The 21,525-nt window shown below is 45.2% G+C and overlaps 1 protein-coding gene across 1 annotated transcript in view; it reads right to left on the bottom strand.

Moving 5' to 3' along the window:
- The window catches only part of KNTC1 (kinetochore associated 1), a 356,896-nt gene that overhangs the window by 304,170 nt on the left and 31,201 nt on the right, over positions 1-21,525 (bottom strand). The window contains exons 4-5 of the mRNA XM_069755662.1: positions 15,023-15,138; positions 4,835-4,916 (exon numbers count right to left, since the gene is read on the bottom strand). Coding sequence (XP_069611763.1) covers positions 4,835-4,916; positions 15,023-15,138 — 198 coding nt within the window. The remainder of the gene's footprint in view (positions 1-4,834; positions 4,917-15,022; positions 15,139-21,525) is intronic.

The raw sequence follows: 21,525 nt of genomic DNA, 5'->3' as shown, positions 1-21,525 counted from the left end.
GATCGATGTGATCTCCACAAGGAAGGCAACCTTCCAGAACAGAAGGACCAGCGAAATGTCCTGACGCGGTTCAAAAGGAGGTTCCTGAAGGGCACTTAGTACCAAGTTGAGGTCCCAAGGCTCTAGAGGCATGCGATATGGAGGAGCCACATGTGACACCCCTTGAAGAAAAGTCTTAACCTGAAGTCTTGACGCGATGCGTCTCTGAAATAAGACCGATAGGGGCGGAGATTTGGCCCTTAAGAGAGAGCCGAGTGCCTGCCTGGAGTCCAGACCAGCCTGTAGGAACTCTAAAATGGTGGGAACTGAGAAGACGAGAGGAGAAAGACCTTGCAGGAAGCAAAAAATATCTCCCAGGTACGATGATAGATGCATACCGATGAGGGTTTTACGGGCACTAAGCATGGTGGAAATTACCTGTTGAGACAACCCTGCCTGAGTTACGACCCAGGATTCAACGACCACGCCGTTAAACACAGGGCCCCTGAGTTCAGGTTGTAGATGGGGTCCTGGGAGAGCAGACGTGGCCGATCTGGCAGACTCCAGGAAATGTCAGCGAAGAGGCGTACCAACTCTGCGAACCACGCGTGGCGAGGCCAATCAGGAGCAACCAGGATCACTGGTACTCCTTCCTGATTTTCCTGATTACTCTGGTAATGGTAGAGGAGGAAAAATATACGGAAGGTGCAATTGGCCCCATGAAAGAACCAGAGCATCGACACCGATGGCTCTTGGATCTCGAGACCTCGCTAGAAACTGGGGAACCTTGGCATTCGGTCTTGACGCCATGAGGTCCACATCTGGGATGCCCCAGCGAAGATAGATCTGGGAGAAGACATCCGGATGGAGGTCCCACTCTCCCGAAGTGAGACCCTGATGGCGGAGGAAGTCCACCGTCCAATTTTCCACTCCTGGAATGTGAACCGCTGAGATCACGGAGTGGTTGTTCTCTGCCCATGGAAGGAAGTGAGATACTTCGGACATGGCCGTCCTGTTGTGGGTACCCCCCTGATGATTGATGTATGCCACAGATGTGGCATTGTCGGATTGGATACGAATGGGGTGACCCGCTAGGAGATGATGGAGTTGAAGTGCTGCATGGCCAGTCGAATAGCACGGATCTCCAGAATGTTGATCGGAAGCTTCAATTCCTGAATTGACCTGCGGCCCTGAGCAGTGTTGTGGCGCATGACTGCTTCCCAGCCCGAAAGACTAGCATCGGTAGTCACCACTAGCCATTGAACAGGTAGAAAGGACTTCCCTCAGTTGAGGGAAGAGTCCAATGTCCACCATCTGAGTGTCTGTTTGACCTGCAGGGATAAGCGGCACCTTCGGTCGAGGGAGAAAGGGTTTCTCTCCCAAGCTGCCAGAAGGGCATGTTGAAGAGGACGAAGATGCAGTTGCGCAAAGGGAACTGCTTCCATTGTAGCCACCATCTTTCCTAGTACCCTCATTGCAAACCGGATGGAGTGAGGGGTAGACTGACGAAGCGCTCGGGCTCCTTGCTGAAGGGCTAAGACTTTGTCTGGAGGGAGAATTACCAACCTTTGGACATTCTTAGGAAGGAGATCTGCTGGGCTGGGACTGGAGAGGATTTCCTTAAGTTTATTAGCCAACCCAGGCAAGAAAGGGTATTGTAAGTAATGCAAACTGACTCCACGTAGTCGTGGAAGGACATACCTTTGATCAACAGGTCGTCCAGATAGGATAGAACGATCACTCCCCGAGAGTGCAGGATGGACATGACGGCCGCCATGACTTTTGTGAACACACTGGGGGCAGTAGCAAGGCCGAAGGGCAGGGCCATAAATTGGAAATGCTGTTCGCGAATGGCGAAGCACAGGAATCTCAGGCGTCTCGGATGTCGATTGAGGCCAAGAATTCCCCTTCTTCCAGGGAAGTGATAACTGAACAGAGATTCCATGCGGAAATGACCGACCTTGACAAACTTGTGTAGAAGTTTGAGGTCTAGTATGGGTCTCAACTTTCCGTCCTTCTTTGGGACGACGAAAAGGTTGGAATAGAAACCTTGAAACCTTACGCTTTCTGGGACGGGGACAATGAAGCCATCGCGAAGCAATGCGTCTATGGACCGGGAGAAAGCGCTTGCCCTTGCCTCTGAAGAGGGAGGACGGGAGGGAAAGAAACGTGAAGGGGGGTCGATTTTGTATCCGGACGACACCAGATCTCTGACCAACTCGTTAGAGACGACGGAAAGCCAGACCGGACTAAAGAAGTAGGCGGTCGTCTACCCTGCCGGTATCGACAGGATAGAGCTGATAGTCAGCGTGAGGAAAATCTCTGGGACCTAGGTCTATTAGGCCTGGACTGTTTGGATCGGGACTTGCAATGCTGGTTAAGTCTGTACGAGACTCGAGTTCCTCCATCTTTTTGTGGAGAACGTCCCGAACCGGACGAAGTAGTGGTAGTGGCCCAGCTTGGAGTGGAGCGAAAGGAACGGAAACGGATTTGTTGCTGTCTCCGAAAGGGACGCCTAAGTCTCTGTTGGGGAAGGAATTTACTCTTTACTCCTGTAGTATCGGAAATGATCTGATCCAGCTTTTCTCCAAATAAGCGGCCGCTTTGATAAGGAAGGGAGGTGAGAGACTTTTTTTATGCAGAGTACGCCTTCCACTCTGAGCCATAATTACCTTCTGATAGAGATGGCATTGGCTGCTGACAGCCACACAACCGGCCGCATCCAAGGATGCGTGTACCAGGTAATCGCCTGCCCGGGAAATTTGATTGGCAAGGTGCGCTGCCTCTGGAGGAAGGTTACTTTTCCGAAGAGAATTAGCGAAGGTCTCTGACCAGAAAACCATAGCCTTAGCTACCCATGCTGCGGCAAAGGCTGGATAGAGGGTAGAGCCAGAGGCCTCAAAAGCAGAGCGGGCCAAGCCTTCTATCTGACGGTCCGTGGTATTTTTGATGGATGAGCCATCCTGAAAGGACAGGAGAGTTTTGGATGCTAGGCGGGATACTGGGGGGTCTACCACCGGAGATTCCGCCCAATCCTTTTTCAGATCAGCTGAAAAAGGATACTTCGCTTCAAGAGGCCTTTGCCCTGTGAAGGCTTTGTCCGGGCGTTCCCTAGAACTATTAACTATGGCACTAAATTCCAGATGAATAGCAAATGCCTTATGAGAGCGTTTAGTTCTCTTAAAGGACACGGTCTGATTTGGAATCTTCCCCAACTTTTAAAGCCTGGTTGACAGCCTCAATAAGCAAATCCATTGTCTTCTGAAAGTCTGGCGAATCCGGATCTAAGGAGCCATCGGATTCGCCATCAGATTCTCGGTCACTACTGAACTCTGGAGGGGGGGGAGGGGAGGGGAGGGGGCTGGAGAAAGAGAGGGAGAGAGAGAAAGAGAAACAGAGCTGTGAGGCAATGAGGCAAATTTTTGCTCAGGAGGCGTGCTACGGATTCGTTTTCTAGGTGCCTGACGGCTTCTAGAGTGCTTTCGGTTACTGCTAACCGACTGCTCCCGGCTTGGGTAGGATCCGACTACATCAGTCCTGCAAACGCTCCAGTCCCCAAAGGATCACGGAGGGATTCAATCAATTTGGCCAGCGAAGCCATGGATTGAGACAGTGGAGCCCACTCAGGGACTCTAGGTACACTGGGCTCGGTGGCGGCGGAGGGCTTCTGAGCACAGTTGGGTTCACAGGCATTGCAGAGCAGCGAACTCTGAGCCTTAGGAAATGCAGATTGGCAGGAGGAGCATGAAGAAAAAATATAGCCATAGTCTTGTTAGACTTTTTAGATGCCTTAGGCTGGGACATGATGTACCCTTCTATGTGGCCCTATAATATTAGGGGCTGCTGAGAAGGGATATTGCAGAGAAAAAGGGGGTTACAGCAGGGAGGAGGATGTATAATGCAGCGCTCCCTTACCCAGGTCTGTGTCCCCGCTCCTCCTGCGTTTCTCCAACTGCGTGGCCCCTGCACTGAGAACACTTGCTGCCGGTCCTGATGGCAATTAGTGTGTCCTGAGGTTGTCTGGGGGGGGGAGAAAGATGGCCCCTGAGATCTCAGAGGAGCTTCTCGTGCTGTGCGAGAAGCACAAGAACTGGAGGGCAGGGCCTCAGCATCGCATGGGCGGAGATAGGGGTTGCGGACTAGTACAGGGCCGAAGCCGGGGACTAAATTTGTGGCACCGGCTGGTGCCGATGCAGGCGACAGGTTCTCTAACTTAGTTTCAGCCTTCTAGTGGCAAGCAGCATACAACTCATGGTCTGTATCCCCCCAATGAGGCGAAGGAGAAAAGGCTTTGGTCTATGGAAAACCTGGAGGCCATTATTAAATCTTCAGTTAACATAGGAACACATTGGCACCACGCAATCGTGCAATGTGGAGTGATGTCCTGATGGAGGAAATACTCTCCCTATGTAAATTCCTCAGATGCTGCTGTCAATATTGACAACAGCATCTGAAGGGGTTAAAGTGCTGGGACTAGAGCCAGTTCAGATCCCAGCAGAAGCCCATCTGCACATTAAATCCACCCTCTCTGCAGATGGCACTGGACAAAACTCCAGGGCAGGCACTGGGTGTACATACATGTGATTTACCAAAGGGGTTAACTCCGTTATTGTTACAGGCTTCCATTAACCAGTTTCATAGGGATAAGAGCCCTGCTTCTTTCTATTATCCCCCAACCTATATGAATATATTTACCTTGCATACATTATTTGTGTTTAGTGTTAAGCATTGCATTAAAAAAATAATACTGAATTAGACCTATCAAAATAAACAAATGTTTATAACAATCTCAAACTTCGCTTCATGAAATTCTATACATCTCCAGCTGCTTACGAAAAAGTAGAATTTTACAAACCTTCATGTGAAGCATCCTTTTCAAGCAATAGTCTTTTAAATGTTTGCTCATTGCTTATCCCCTCATCTGGTACTACCAACGCCTAAAAGGTAAGCAGAAAAAACATTTGATTAGATGAACAAAGATGAAAAAAAAAGTGGTAAAGTCTTGTGGGAATAGTACCAAAATGTAAAATTTTCTTCTCTGGTACATTCATCAATAAATAAAAAGGACCTATCACAATACTGGAAATGCAATATCCTAATGGTCAGCATGAGCAACATGCTGCCTGGCATTGTCGTGTTGAAAAACGACTCCTGGGACACTTAAGAGAAATGGATTTACCACTGGCTCCACAACTGATCCACTGAAAACTGCAAGTGAAACTAGATTTCACATACCAAGCCTAAGATGTCAAACAGTGACCACATTAAAGGGAACCTATCACCCCCAAAATCGAGGGTGAGCTAAGCCCACCAGCATCAGGGGCTTATCTACAGCATTCTGGAATGCTGTAGATAAGCCCCCTAGGTATCCTAAAAGATAAGAAAAAGAGGTTAGATTATACTCACCCAGGGGCGGTACCGGTGCCGGTGCGGTCCGATGGGTGTCGCGTTCCGGTGCGGCGCCTCCCATCTTAATCAGATGACGTCCTCTTCTGGTCTTCACGCTGCGGCTCCAGCGCAGGCGTACTTTGTCTGCCCAGTTGAGGGCAGAGCAAAGTACAGCAGTGCGCAGGCGCCGGGCCTCTCTGACCTTTCCCGGCACCTGCGCACTGCAGTACTTTGCTCTGCCCTCAAAGTACGCCTGCGCCGGAGCCGCAGCGTGAAGACCCGAAGAGGACGTCATCCTATGAAAATGGGAAGCCCCGGACCGGACCGCGACGCCCACCGGATCGGACCGCCCGCGTGAGTATAATCTAACCTCTTTTTCTCATCTTTCAGGATACATCGGGGGGGCTTATCTACAGCATTACAGAATGCTGTAGATAAGCCCCTGATGCCGGTGGGCTTAGCTCACCCTTGATTTTGGGGGTGACAGGTTCTCTTTAATTATAAGGTGTTTACATGACATAGGCTATGATCCAGACATCCAGCTGCAGCTTTCTACTGACAACACGACACCGGATACAGGATACATGAAAATGGGAAGCCCCGGACCGGACCGCGACGCCCACCGGATCGGACCGCCCGCGTGAGTATAATCTAACCTCTTTTTCTCATCTTTCAGGATACATCGGGGGGGCTTATCTACAGCATTACAGAATGCTGTAGATAAGCCCCTGATGCCGGTGGGCTTAGCTCACCCTTGATTTTGGGGGTGACAGGTTCTCTTTAATTATAAGGTGTTTACATGACATAGGCTATGATCCAGACATCCAGCTGCAGCTTTCTACTGACAACACGACACCGGATACAGGATACATGAAAATGGGAAGCCCCGGACCGGACCGCGACGCCCACCGGATCGGACCGCCCGCGTGAGTATAATCTAACCTCTTTTTCTCATCTTTCAGGATACATCGGGGGGGGGGGGGGGCTTATCTACAGCATTACAGAATGCTGTAGATAAGCCCCTGATGCCGGTGGGCTTAGCTCACCCTTGATTTTTGGGGTGACAGGTTCTCTTTAATTATAAGGTGTTTACATGACATAGGCTATGATCCAGACGTCCAGCTGCAGCTTTCTACTGACAACACAACACCGCTCTCAAAGACTGTCATGGAGCAGAGCATGAAGTAAATAGAGGATGGTATAGAGATCTATCCTCTTCAGTAAGGAGACCCACTTTTGTCTTAGGTGACATAATAGTCAGAACGGTCTGGAGACCAAGTAGGTAACACCATAAAGAGGGCTTCATGCAGGAACATCACAACGGGTTCCACTCCCAGGATTATGGTGTGTGGGGGCATAATTTACAGTATCTGGATCCTTCAAGTCTTCGTTTTAGGTACACTAACAGCTTGATAAATTGATTTGGTCATGGAACCAGTAGTATAGCCATCGCTCCAAAGTTTCCCAGAAGCCATTTTTCAACACTACAAATCAGGCTTAGTGTTTTTATGCTGCTGTTAGCAACTTGCGTGGCCTAAACATGCTACCATAGACTGCAGCGTCTCCACACTTGTATCCCATTGAGCACCTCTGGAAAGTCACTGATCGTTAATTAAAAATGTAGCTGACAGCAGCTTCTATTGATGATTTCCATGCCTAATTGCATTCAACAAGGCAGAACATTCCTCAAACAACCATTAATAACCTCATCAATTGCATTTCCGTGACATGTCTATCCATCCAACGATTTCCAAAATTCAACAACTTTCCCTTCGTAAGCTAGGTTTACACTTGCGTTGTGCAGTCCATTCAACAAATCCGTTAAACGGACTGCACTAACGCAAGTGCCGACTTTGGCACTGCGCTAGCGCAGATGGAGCATCTGCTAGCTCCATCTGCGCTAGCAGTGACGGACCCGGAAACGCTGCAGCCCGCGTCTCGGGTCCGTCACTCAATGACGGCACATCGCCAGCGCACGCCCATTGTGGGCATGCGCTAGCGATGCGTTCGCCATTGCAAGTTATGGCGGCGTTAACGGACTACGTTACACCGCGTTATGCCGCGGTGTAACGTAGTCCGTTAAACGGGTTCACACAACGCAGTGCGAACTCAGCCATAGTATTGTAATTTCAACGTTGAGAAGTGTACATGTTTTTTTTTATTGCGTCTGCTGCCTTTTTTTTTGTTTTTTAATCAGGTCATTTTTATTGTAAGAAAAGATAAGAAAAACAAATCACCAATAAACCTCATACTGTTATCACATATGAAAGTAAACAATGACATTAGATTATCATGCCAATGTAATTTAGTGAAAACATCATACAGATATTATCATTATTACTTATTTTTAGAGTGCCATTGGTTCCATGGTGTTGTACATGAAACAGGAGACTTCTCGGGTGCGAGAATGGAAGGTTGGTGCATGTCCCCAGTTTCATTTTCAATCGTTGCATGCTCTGGAAGTTGCTGGCACTCACAGGCTTAAAGAAGTTGTCCACTACAATCATTTTTTTTTTTTCATAAATCTTGCTATTATGTGCCACTGAAAACATCCACTGTGTTTATTTTAGCAATATTACCTTTTATCATGCTGTAGCAGCACATCTTCAGTGTTGGATACAGCTCTCATGGGGTTAATCGACAACTTCCTTTCTCCTGACTTATTGTGCTCTAATACTACAAGTTCCATGATGCATTGCACTGCCACTAAGCCTGAACCTACCACACCCACTCCAGAACACACCCAAACCCCTCCCTCCTCTATTTTCAAAAAGATTTGTGATGTCATTTCTTGTCCAACCTCCTCTTTTACATTTGTCCAACCCACACTCCATTATACACGGATGGATGGATGGATAGATAGATCGATATGGGATGGATGGATAGATGGATGGATAGATAGATGGACAGACAGATAGATAGATAGAAAGATAGATAGATATGTATATACTAGATGGTGGCCCGATTCTAACGCATCGGGTATTCTAGAATATGCATGTTCTCGTAGTATATTGCCCAGCCATGTAGTATATTGCCCAGCTATGTAGTATATTGCCCAACCATGTAGTATATTGCCCTGCGACGTAGTATATTGCCCAGCGACGTAGTATACAGTACAGAGCCACGTAGTATATTGCACAGCCCATGCAGTATCTTGCCCAGTCACGTACTATATTGCCTAGCTACGTAGTATATTGCCCAGTCACGTAGTATATTGCCCAGTCACGTAGTATATTGCCCAGTCACGCAGTATATTGCCCAGCCACGTAGTATATTGCCCAGCCACGTAGTATACAGCACAGAGCATATTGCCCAGCCACGTAGTATATTGCCCAGTGACGTAGTATATTGCCCAGTGACGTAGTATACAGCACAGAGACACGTAGTATATTGCCCAGCCACGTAGTATATTGGCCAGTCACGTAGTATATTTCCCAGCCACGTAGTATATTGCCCAGCCACGTATGTCACAGGTTAAAAAATAAAAAATAAACATATACTCACCTTCCGATCCGAGGGCCCCTTGTAGTTCTGTCGCCAGCTTCCGGTCCCAGGGTGTGATGACGTCGCGGTCACATGACTGTGACGTTATGAAAGGTCCTTCTCACGCAGGCGCGCAGGACCTGTGATGATGTTGCGGTCACATGATCGAGACGTCATGGAAAGTCCTTGTCGCATACCATCCTTAGCACCACAGCATCGCGAGGAGCGGGAAAGGCGCCGGAGGGTGAGTATATGATGATTTTTTTTATTTTTAACATTAGATCTTTTTACTATTGACGCTGCATAGGCAGCATCAATAGTAAAAACTTGGTCACACAGGGTTAATAGCGGCCGTAACGGAGTGAGTTACCTGCGGCATAACGCGGTCCGTTACCGCTGGCATTAACCCTGTGTGAGCGGTGAGTATGGAGCGGGCGCCAGGCTGCAGGGGAGTAGGGAGTAACTAATCGGACCGTAGCCGTCGCTGATTGGTCGCGGCAGCCATAACAGGCAGCTGGTGAGACCAATCAGCGACTTAGATTCCATAACAGACAGAGGCCGCGACCAATGAATATCCATGACAGACAGAAGGACAGACAGATAGAAAGACGGAAGTGACCCTTAGAGAATTATATAGTAGATATATCTATGTCTATTTTCATAAATATGTCCATATCCATGTTTCTAAACCCCTTCACCCCTGGAGCTTTTTTCGTTTATCGCTCCCCTTCTCTCCAGAGCCATAATTTTTCCGTCAATATGGCCATGTGAGGGCTTATCTTTTGCGGGACAAGTTCTACTTTTGAACGACACCATTGGTTTTACCATGTCGCGTAACAGAAAATGTGAAAAAAAGTCAAAGTGCGATGAAATTGCAAAAAAAGTGCAATCCCACACTTGTTTTTTGCTAGGTTCACTAAATGCTAAAGGTACCTTCACACATAACGATATTGTTAACGATATCGTTGCTATTTGTGACGTAGCAACGATATCGTTAATGAAATCGTTATGTGTGACAGCGACCAACGATCAGGCCCCTGCTGGGAGATCGTTGGTCGCTGAATAAAGTCCAGAACTTTATTTCGTCGCTGGACTCCCTGGAGACATCGCTGGATCGGCGTGTGTGACACCGATCCAGCGATGTCTTCACTGGTAACCAGGGTAAACATCGGGTAACTAAGCGCAGGGCCGCGCTTAGTAACCCGATGTTTACCCTGGTTACCATGCTAAAAGTTAAAAAAAAAAAACACTAGATACTTACCTACAGCCGTCTGTCCTCCAGCGCTGTGCTCTGCACTCCTCCTGTACTGGCTGTGAGCCGGAAAGCAGAGCGGTGACGTCACCGCTCTGCTTTCCGGCTCACAGACAGTACAGGAGGAGAGCAGAGAAGCAGAGCGCAGCGCTGGAGGACAGACAGCTGTAGGTAAGTATCTAGTGTTTTTTTTTTTTTTTACTTTTAGGATGGTAACCAGGGTAAACATCGGGTTACTAAGCGCGGCCCTGCGCTTAGTTACCCGATGTTTACCCTGGTTACCGGCATCGTTGGTCGCTGGAGAGCGGTCTGTGTGACAGCTCTCCAGCGACCAAACAGCGACGCTGCAGCGATCCGGATCGTTGTCGGTATCGCTGCAGCGTCGCTCAGTGTGAAGGGGCCTTAAGGCTGTGTGCACACGTTGCAGATTTGATTGCAGATCCACAGGGTTTTTTTGGTGCACAGAATTGCATCAAATCCGCAGTGTCTATGGGAGCCGCAGACTTGTTGTGCACATGCTGCGGAAAAAGCAGCACCGAAACGCAGCTTTTTTTTCCACAGCATGTCACTTCTTTTGTGCCGAACTGCAGCGTTTCTGCACCCTTAGACTGTTCATTGAGTCGGGCACATCCGCAGCAAAACCGCAGATGTAAAAAAGATCTGCAGTTTTGCTGCGGTTGTGGGTCCGAGAAACGCTGCAGTTCGGGAGGAGGGAAGTGTGTAGGCGGTGACTGTGTGTGTGTATGTGTGTGCAGGCGGGATCTGCATGCTGTTTGAATGTGTGCGGCGCTGTGCGGGACTGTTTCGGCTGTGCGCGGGACTGTTTCGGCTGTGCGCGGGACTGTTTCGGCTGTGCGCGGGACTATTTTGGGTGTGCGCGGGACTGTTTCGGGTGTGTGCGGGACTGTGCAGGGGGTCTTTTGGGGTGTGTGTGCAGGCATCATCCGATGGGACTACAAGTACGCAGCATCCAATCTGCAACTAATTCGGATGTAATCCGGACAGTGGACACACACCCTACACTATCCATGCATCTATCAATAGATATATCTATCCAGATATATCGATAGATATATGAATAGATACATGTATGCATCTATAGATCTATCTATATGTAGCTCTGTCTATCCATTTCATCTATCATCTATATGTCTATCTGTGTGTAATTGAGTGTGGGTTGGACAAATGTAAAAGAGGAGGTTGGACAATAATGACATCACAAATTTTTTTTTTTGTTCAATAATAAATCTTTATTTAGCTTTCAAAAACGCATAGAAAAACGCACAAAAACCCGCACCCCCAAAAAAAAATGCATCAAAACCGTGCAAAAAATGCACCAAAAATGCATCAAAACTGCAGCAAAAACGCATGAAAACCGCACCAAACACTGCATCAAAACCGCACCAAAAACTGCATCAAGCCCGCACCTAAAACTGCATCAAAACCGCACCAAAAACGCATAAAAACTGCACCAAAACTGCTCCAAATACGCATAAAAACTACACCAAAAACCTCATCAAAACTGCTCCAAATATTGCATCAAAACTGCATCAAAAACGCACCAAAAACTGCATCAAAACCGCACCAAAAACTGCATCAAAACCGCACCAAAAGCTGCATCAAAACTGCTCCAAATATTGCATCAAAACCGCACCAAAAACGCATAAAAACTGCACCAAAAACTGAATCAAAACCCCCAAAAACTGCACAAAAAAACCTGAATCAAAACCACGCAAAAAAACACACCATTACTGCAGCAAAAACTGAATCAAAACCCCCAAAAACTGCACAAAAAAACCTGAATCAAAACCGCGCAAAAAACGCACCAAAAACTGCACCTAGAACTGCATCAAAACCGCACAAAAAAAGTGAAAAATGTGAAAAAAAACATCAAAAACGCAGCTGCGTTTTCTGCAAGGAGATGCAGATTTTGTGCAGAAAATTCTGCACCCAAATCTGCAACGTGTGCACACAGCATAAAACTGACCTGCCATTATGATTCTCCAGGTCATTATGAGTTCATAGACACCAAACATGTCTAGGTTATTTTTTATCTAAGTGGTGAAAAAAAATTCCAAACTTTGCTAAAAAGAAATAAAATACTGGCTACAAATACCAGCCGCAGCCGCCCCAGAAATGGGGCATCTGAGAGATGCGCCAATTCCGGCACTTAGCCCCACTCTTCCCACTCCCGAGTAGCGGTGGGACATGGGGTAATAAGGGATTAATGTCACCTTGCTATTGTAAGGTGACATGAAGCCGGGTTAATAATGGAGAGGCCTCAATAAGACGCCTATCCATTATTAATCCTACAGTAGTGAAAGAGTTAAAAAAAAAGACAGCCAGAAAAAAGTATTTTATCATTCTTAATTTCACCATACTTACCATACTTCAGCGCCTGCAAAAAACGTAAAATAATAAACCGTATACTACCTGTCCGCCGTAGTCCAATTAATAACGAGTGTCCCACGACGATCTCCCCTATAGAACAGTAACATCGGGTGATGTCACTGCTCTATAGGACCTTCAGTGACACACTGACAGGAGACAATGGCTCCTGCAGTGCATCACTGAAAGGTTACCTTAGTTCAGAGTCTCACTTTATGGCATTTGCTGGGTGGGAACTTTCTCACACAGCAATGCCAAAAGTGAGACTAGGGACTATTTTCTCACAGGGGCGTAGGAATACATTGTGGGTAATACATTGTGGAAGGATACCTGCCATCATTGTATTCCTGAAGCCCCTGGAGAGTGGTCGCATCAGCTGATGCTGCTGCTCTCCACGGGAGATCGTCGAGGGACACTCGTTTTAATTGGATTTCTGCGGATCAGGGAGTATATTGTTTGTTTATTATTTTAATATTTTTTACAGGTGACACTGGCTTCGGGGAACAAAATGACAAGTGATATGGAGTATGTACTCTATGTTATATGTGCTGTATGTCTATATGTATGTAATTTATCTATGTACTGTATGTATATGGCATGTCGCATGATGTCACATGTTGCATGTCGCCTGCTGCATGCTGCATGGCGCATGTTGTCACGTCGCATGTTGTCACATGTCATTGCATGTCGCATGCTGCATGTCGCCACATGTTGCATGATGTCGCATGCTGCATGTCGCATGGTGTGACATGTTGCATGTCGCATGTTGCCGCATGGTGCATGTCGTCGCATGCTGCATGTTGTCACGTTGCATGCTGCATGTTCCCGCATGCTGCATGTCGTCGCATGGTGCATGTCGTCGCATGTTGTGACATGTTGCATGTCGCAGCATGTTGCATGTCGTCACATGCTGCATGTCGCATGTCGCCGCATCGTGCATGACGTCGCATGCTGCATGTTGTCACTCGTCGCATGCTGCATGTCGTCGCATGCTGCATGTCGTCGCATGCTGCATGTCGTCGCATGCTGCATGTCGTCGCATGCTGCATGTCGCATTTTCTGTATGTGTGTTCTATGTATGTTGTATGTACTGTATATGAGTGTTTTGTTTTTTTTTACATTCAACACATTAGCCGGATGATGGGACTACTACTGTCCCATCATTGGCTAATGTGTCACTCACTATCACTGTAGCAGGCAGAGCCCGATGGGACTTGTAGTCCCATCGGACGATGCCTGCATACAGAGACACACCAATGACCACCCCCCCCGCACAGCCCAGCAGACCCCCCTCCCCCCCCCCCCCCCCCCCCCCGCACACTCCAGCACCTTCGGCTGATTCATCGCGCAGACCCCCACCCCCCGCCGCACCGGCCACCACCACCGCACCGGCCGCCGCCAACACACTGGCCGCCGCCACCGCATCGGTCGCACATCTGTATCAGCTTGTATTGTTACTAGTCACTAACAGGCTGTCGTTGGAAAAAAAACAAATACACTGTGCTGTAAACCTTTAGGTGTAGTAACTGCCCAGGCTAATAAACAACAAAAAAAACAAAAAACACACAAATAGTGGACAAAAGAGCCCTACGAAAGCTATGTATCCACACCAGACCCCTTCACTTACTCAGGAGGCTCTCTTGTTGGGAAAGTCCATGAACATTAAATGGTTAGCCAATCCTGGTGTAATAGGTGCGTTTAGCCATCTTTTGTCTATTGTGTATGTGGGCCTTAAAGGAAATCTGTCGCCAAGATTGTACCAATTTATCTGAGAAAAGCAAGCCGTAAAGCCAGAGACCCCAATTCCAGTGATGTGGAATTTTCACTTATTGGGCTGCCTGCTGTAGTTTAAATATCATCACTGTTTTAACAGCAAGATATCACTAAAGAACTAGTAAACCTGCTGCCATGTAGCCCTCCATATTCATGAGCCCTATATAACCCTGCCCCCACTACTAATTGGCAGCTTTCTGCCTATGCACAGAGTACAAAGAAAGCTGCCAATCAGTGGTGTGGGCAGAGATATAGAGATAAGGATTCAGAGAACTGGTAGATCATCCGCGAATAAAACAGTGATTTTTAGTAATGTGCACAAGTGCTCGTTAATCAAGTTTGCCTAGGGTGCTCATGTACACACCGAGTATCGCGGGTACTCTAGTGACATGTTCAAGTACCCGTGCCTGTATGTTTTAAGGTTGTTAGACAGCCACAAAAACATGCGGGGATTGCCTGACATGCACAGGCTGTCTTAGAGCCGGGAGACATGCGGGCGTGGGGACTCTAACATGTCCCTCGAGCACCCACAATACTTGCTGCATACCCGAGCATCTTAGGCAAACTTGAGTAACAAGCACTTGCGCTCATCACTAGTCTTGTTATGAAAACTGCAGCAAGCAGCCCAGTAAAAGATAAATCACAGTAATTATAGTCTCTACCCCTACATCATGTTGCTCTTAGATGGGGTAACAAAAATCAGGTGACAGATTCCCTTTAAATGGCCAAAGTTGGAAAAAAACAAACTTGAATACCTACTTTGGTAAACAGGGTCTGTCTAGACTTTATATGAATAAGGTGAATGCTGCCATTTCTCTCTCCAACTAACAGGAACCGTCCTTCATAACAAAGGTCAACAACATCAACTTCGGTATCTGCAATAGTAATAAAATATTACATATGTTATATATAAAATAACAAATATACAGCACAAACATATTCTGTAGAATTTCACTTTCAGTTAACATAAACCATGAAAAAATGCCAAGTTATCCACATCATTCATATGATGAAATGCTATAAGAAAATAATCCCATGATTTATCAGAATTTAACCAAAACCTGTCCCCTTACTCATGCTGCGTCAATCAAGTACCAGAAAATCCTGGGAGACTGTCATGTCTTCCACAAGAAAGCTGAAGCTTGAAAGTCATTCGACCTTTCTTTTAAATCACATAGCTTTTATTAAAGCATATGACACGCCAGTAACACAGTCTGACACAATTTCCAGACAGGTACAAGAAGAAAAAAAAGGAAATAGCCAGCTTACCACCTCGGTGTGTAACAGCACGGACTCCAAGCGGACCACTTGAGTGTTGAATGAAAAAAAGCAGGATGAGTCCAGCTGATAAAAAAGCTTGTCTTCATTCCAAATTCGTATAAAATAGTAACATAGCACCCATATGTGCAGCTACGCGTTTCGAACACGAGCTGTGTACTTTGTCAAAGCTGCAATGCACACAACTAACCCACCATTTATACAATAGTCAAGAAAAAAAAATCAAGTGACATAAAACCAACAACAGAAATTGTTTAAAATCGCAACGACACAAATAAACGCAAACAGCACATAAGCAAAGAACGCAAATTAGTAATGGACTAATAATTCCTTGCGGAGATTCAATCCTGCTGGACTACAAGTGTTCGGATAAAACATCCAATAGGCTTCCCGGTCACAAAGGTGTTTCCTGATGTTTCCTCCCCTTCATGTCAAATGAGTTTTCTCAATGGCATAAACTTGAAAGGATGATGTATAAAGCCCATGGACCTGTACTAGATGTCTGGAAGCCTGTGACATTGTATGAAATGATTCTGAAATACTATAAAGGTCAGTACCTTCACACTGACCAACTTCACAACGATATCGCTAGCGATCCATGACGTTGCAGCGTCCTGGATAGCGATATCGTTGTGTTTGACACGCAGCAGCGATCTGGATCCTGCTGTGACATCGTTGGTCGGAGCAGAAAGTCCAGAACTTTATTTCTTCGCTGGATCTCCCACAGACATCGCTGAATCGGCGTCACACACGCCGATTCAGCGATGTCTTCACTGGTAACCAGGGTAAACATCGGGTTACTAAGCGCAGGGCCGCGCTTAGTAACCCTATGTTTACCCTGGTTACCAGGGTAAATGTAAAAAAAAAAAAACACTTCATACTTACGGTACATTCCGGTGTCTGTCGCGTCCCTCGGCGTTCTACTTCCCTGCACTGTCAGCGCCGGCCAGCCGTAAAGCAGATTACAGAGGTGACATCACCGCTCTGCTTTACGGCCAGCCGGCGCTCACAGTCAGTGCAGGAAAGCACAGCGACGGGGGACAGACACCGGAATGTAAGTATGTACTGTTTGTTTTTTTTTACATTAGCACTGGTAACCAGGGTAAACATCGGGTTACTAAGCGCGGTCCTGCGCTTAGTAACCCGATGTTTACCCTGGTTAGCAGGGGACTGCGCATAGTTGGTCGCTGGAGAGCTGTCTGTGTGACAGCTCTCCAGCGACCACACAGCGACGATGCAGGGATCGGGATCGTTGTCTAGATCGCTGCAGCGTCGCTAAATGTGACGGTACCTTAAGATGTTCAGAAATGTGGTTTTTTTAAATTCCTAATGGTGCATCCAACATACATTTTATCGCAACTGGAACAGTGAATGATGTATACTACATTCTCACTATTGCGGTTTAGATATTGTATAATATCAAACTGCTTAGCTGCATTAGAATTACTGAAGGTTTTTGTTACAGACACAAATTTGCACATCCTACATCGGTTTTCACCACATTTAAAAAAAACCTTTCAATCCAGCCATGTATGTCTATCCTGGTTGGTGCAACGTGGGTTAGAGAGAATGTTACCCACCAGTCTGGGCTCTTTTTGCACCAACTGCACAACCCAAACTTAGTACTTTGGACAAAATACTGTCCTCTTCCAAAATTGGAAGATATTTGTAAAAAATTCTCTTGATATCCAAAAATTGGGGACTATATTGTAAAGAAAGAATGAGTTTATTGTCCCATTTTTTTGCCTTGCAAAAGTGTTATCTAAAAAAAATCATGACGATTTTTCTGTCCCACAATTTTTTTCGCCCTATTTAGCATCCAGGCAGGGTAACCTCTATTTCTCTATTCCCACAGTCCAGAAATTCACCCTTTAATTTATCATCCTCACTACAATTTCGTTTAATGCGGGTGTACTCACCCACTGGTATTGATCTTACTGTGTGCTTGGGGTGACTATTGGACGCATGTAGTATACTATTACCAGACAAAGGTTTAGAGAATGTACAAGTGGTAATTTTGTTATTCAAACCACTTAACCCCTTTACCCCCAAGGGTAGTTTGCACGTTAAAGACCGGGCCAATTTTTGCAATTCTGACCACTGTCCCTTTTTTTTTTTTTTTGAAACATAAATTTTTATTTATTTACAAGTTGTGTCAAGCATTATATCTTATTGACATTAAATTCTTAATAATTATCACAACGTTATGGGGATTAGGGAAGGGAAGAGGATAGGGGAAATGGTGACATTACAATAACTATCCAATCACATTCTCTATATGCAAATCTGCAGTTATTTAAGAACGGTATTTAAACGGAAAGATAACCAATTGTTCCATTTTTTCTGAAATTGAGCTATATTATTATTAGATGTAGCGATTATTTTTTCTGATAGGCAATTTTCGTTGATCAGTGATACGACCTCGGGCAGTGAGGGGCACTTGGAGTTTTTCCAGTAACTAGCAATTTTGATTCTAGTTGCTACAATAATATGTACAATCCCTGTACAGAACTCATAAGGAAACGAGTCCAAATCAATAGCGAGTAACGCCTGCTGTGCATTAAGATTCACCGGTATACCACAAATCTGGAACATCAGATGATCTACGGCTTCCCACAGACGTCTAATTCTGTCACAACTCCACCATATATGTAGCATGTCTGCACAGGGGTCTCCACACCTCCAGCACGTGTCTGGGGAACTGCGGAACATCCTAGACAATCTACTGGGAGTGAAATACCACCGATATAACAATTTCCTGGAGTTTTCTATGCGGTTAGTACATTTAGATTGGCTTCCAATAATTAAGAAGGATGCCCTCCACTGATCCGGTGTGAATGTGCAGTTCAGGTCTTTTTCCCACTTTTGCAGGTATGTAGTTAGAGAGGGCAGGGTATTCTCCAACATACAGTCGTAGCTTGTGGACAGCGCCCTAATCTGTGATGTCGGGTTCATCAGCATAGAGTAAAGTTTAGATGGCGGTACAGGCATTTGTTTTTTCCTTTCAGTTAGGAAATGCCGGATCTGCAAATATTTGTAAAAATCCCTTTGAGGAACATTGTATTTATCTCGTAATGATGTAAAAGTAATTATTTCCTCCCCCTCATACAAGTTCGACCACTGTCCCTTTATGAGGTTATAACTTTGGAAAGCGTCAACGGATCCCGGTGATTCTGACATTGTTTTCTCGTCACATATTCTACTTCATGACAGTACTACTGACTCAGTAGTAAAAATTTCTTTGATATTACCTGCGTTTATTTGTGAAAAAAAACGGAAATTTGGCGAAAATTTTATAATTTTCCAACTTTGAATTTTTATGCCCTTAAATCACAAAGATATGTCACTTAAATTTTTTTTTGTTAGGGAGTTATAAGAGTTAAAAGTTAACCAGCAATTTCTAATTTTTACACCACCATTTTATTTTAGGGACCATATCACATTTGAAGTCAATTTGAGGGGTCTATATGAAAGAAAATACCTAAGTGTGACACCATTCTAAAAACTGCACATCTCAAGGTACTCAAAACCACATTCAAGAAGTTTATTAACCCTTCAGGTGTTTCACAGGAATTTTTGGAATGTTTAAAAAAAATGAACATTTAACTTTTTTTTCACAAAAAATTTACTTCAGCTCCAATTTGTTTTATTTTACCAAGGGTAACAGGAGAAATTGGACCCCAAAAGTTGTTGTACAATTTGTCCTAAGTACGCTGATACCCCATATGTGGGGGTAAACCACTGTTTGGGCGCATGGCAGAGCTCGGAAGGGGAGTGGTGAGCACTTTGACCCACCAAGTGCTTCACAGAAGTTTATAATGTATAGCCGTAAAAATAAAAAATATTTTTTCACAAAAATGATCTTTTCGCCCCCAATTTGTGGTGCGATTTGTCCTGAGTATACTGATACCCCATATGTGGGGGTAAATCACTGTTTGGGCGCATGGCAGAGCTCGGAAGGGAAGGAGCGCCGTTTGACTTTTCAATGCAAAATTGACTGGAATTGAGATAGGACACCATGTCGTGTTTGGAGAGCCCCTGATGTGCCTAAACATTAAAAAACCCCACAAGTGACACCATTTTTAGAAAGAAGACCCTCTAAGGAACTTATCTAGATGTGTTGTGAAAACTTTGAACCTCCAAGTGTTTCACTACAGTTTATAACGCAGAGCCGTGAAAATAAAAATTCTTTTTTTCCCCCACAAAAATTATTTTTTAGCCCCCAGTTTTGTATTTTCCCAAGGGTAACAGGAAAAATTGGACCCCAAAATCTGTTGTCCAATTTGTCCCGAGTGCGCTGATACCCCATATGTTGGGGGGAACAACCGTTTGTGCGCATGGCAAAGCTCGGAAGGGAAGGCGCGCCGTTTGGAATGCATACTTAGATGGATTGGTCTACAGGCGTCACATTGCATTTGCAGAACCCCTGATGTACCTAAACAGTAGAACCCCCCACAAGTGACTCCATATTGGAAACTAGACCCCCCAAGGAACTTATCTAGGTGTGTTGTGAGAACTTTGCACCCCCAAGTGTTTCACTACAGTTTATAACGCAGAGCCGTTAAAATAAAAATTCTTTTTTTTTCCCCACGGAGAAATTGGACCCCAAAAGTTGTTGTCCAATTTGTCCCGAGTACGCTGATACCCCATATGTTAGGGTAAACCCCTGTTGGGGCGCACAGGAGAGCTCGGAAGGGAAGGAGCACTGTTTTACTTTTTCAACGCAGAATTGGCTGGAATTGAGATCGGACGCCATGTTGCATTTGGAGAGCCCCTGATGTGCCTAAACAGTGGAAACCCCCGATTGTAACTGAAACCCTAACCCAAACACACCCCTAACCCTAATCCCAACCATAACCCTAACCCTAATCCCAACCGTAAATGTAATCCAAACTCTGACTTTAGCCCCAACCCTAACTTTATCCCCAACCCTAACTTTAGCCCCAACCCTAACCCTAACTTTAGCCCCAACCCTAACCCTAATGGGAAAATGAAAATAAATATATTTTTAAAAATTTTATTATTTTTCCCTAACTAAGGGGGTGATGAAGGGGGGGGGGGTTGATTTACTTTTATAGCGGGTTTTTTAGCGGATTTTTATGATTGGCAGCCATCACACACTAAAAGACGCTTTTTATTGCAAAAAATAGTTTTTGTGTCTCCACATTTTGAGAGCTATAACTTTTCCATATTTTGGTCCACAGAGTCATGTGAGGTCTTGTTTTATTGCGGGACGAGTTGACGTTTTTATTGGTACCTTTTTCGGGCACGTGACATTTTTTGATCGTTTTTTATTCCAATTTTTGTGAGGTAGAATGAACAAAAACCAGCTATTCATGAATTCCTTTTGGGGGGGGGGCGCTTATACCGTTCCACGTTTGGTAAAATTGATAAGGCAGTTTTATTCTTCGGGTCGAAACGATTACAGAAATACGTCATTTATATCATTTTTTTATGTTTTGGTGCTTTTATACGATAAAAACTATTTTATATAAAAATAATTACTTTGCATCGCTTTATTCTGAGAACTATAACTTTTATTTTTTCGATGATGACGCTGTATGGCGGGTCGTTTTTTGTGAGACAAGATGACGTTTTCAGCGGTACCATTGTTACTTATATCCGTCTTTTTGATCGCGTGTTATTCCACTTTTTGTTAGGCGGTATGATAATAAAGCGCCGTTTTTTGCCTCTTTTTTTCCACTGAAGGGGTTAACTAGTGGGACAGTTTTATAGGTCGAATCATTACGGACACGGCAATACTAAATATGTGAACTTCTATTGTTTGTTTTTTTACTCAGATTAAGAAATTTATTTATTTGAACAATAATTTTTTTTTCTTTAGTTAGGTTTTTTTTTTTCTTTTTTTTACACATGTAAATATTTTTTTTTACTTTTTTTTACATTGCCCCAGGTTGGGGACATGACTGTATATTATCAGATCGCTGATCTGACACTTTGCACTGTCAGATCAGATCAGTGAT

The sequence above is a fragment of the Ranitomeya imitator genome, chromosome 1 (genome assembly GCF_032444005.1).
Source record: "Ranitomeya imitator isolate aRanImi1 chromosome 1, aRanImi1.pri, whole genome shotgun sequence".
Taxonomy (NCBI): domain Eukaryota; kingdom Metazoa; phylum Chordata; class Amphibia; order Anura; family Dendrobatidae; genus Ranitomeya; species Ranitomeya imitator.
This window is presented reverse-complemented; position numbering and strand designations above follow the sequence as displayed.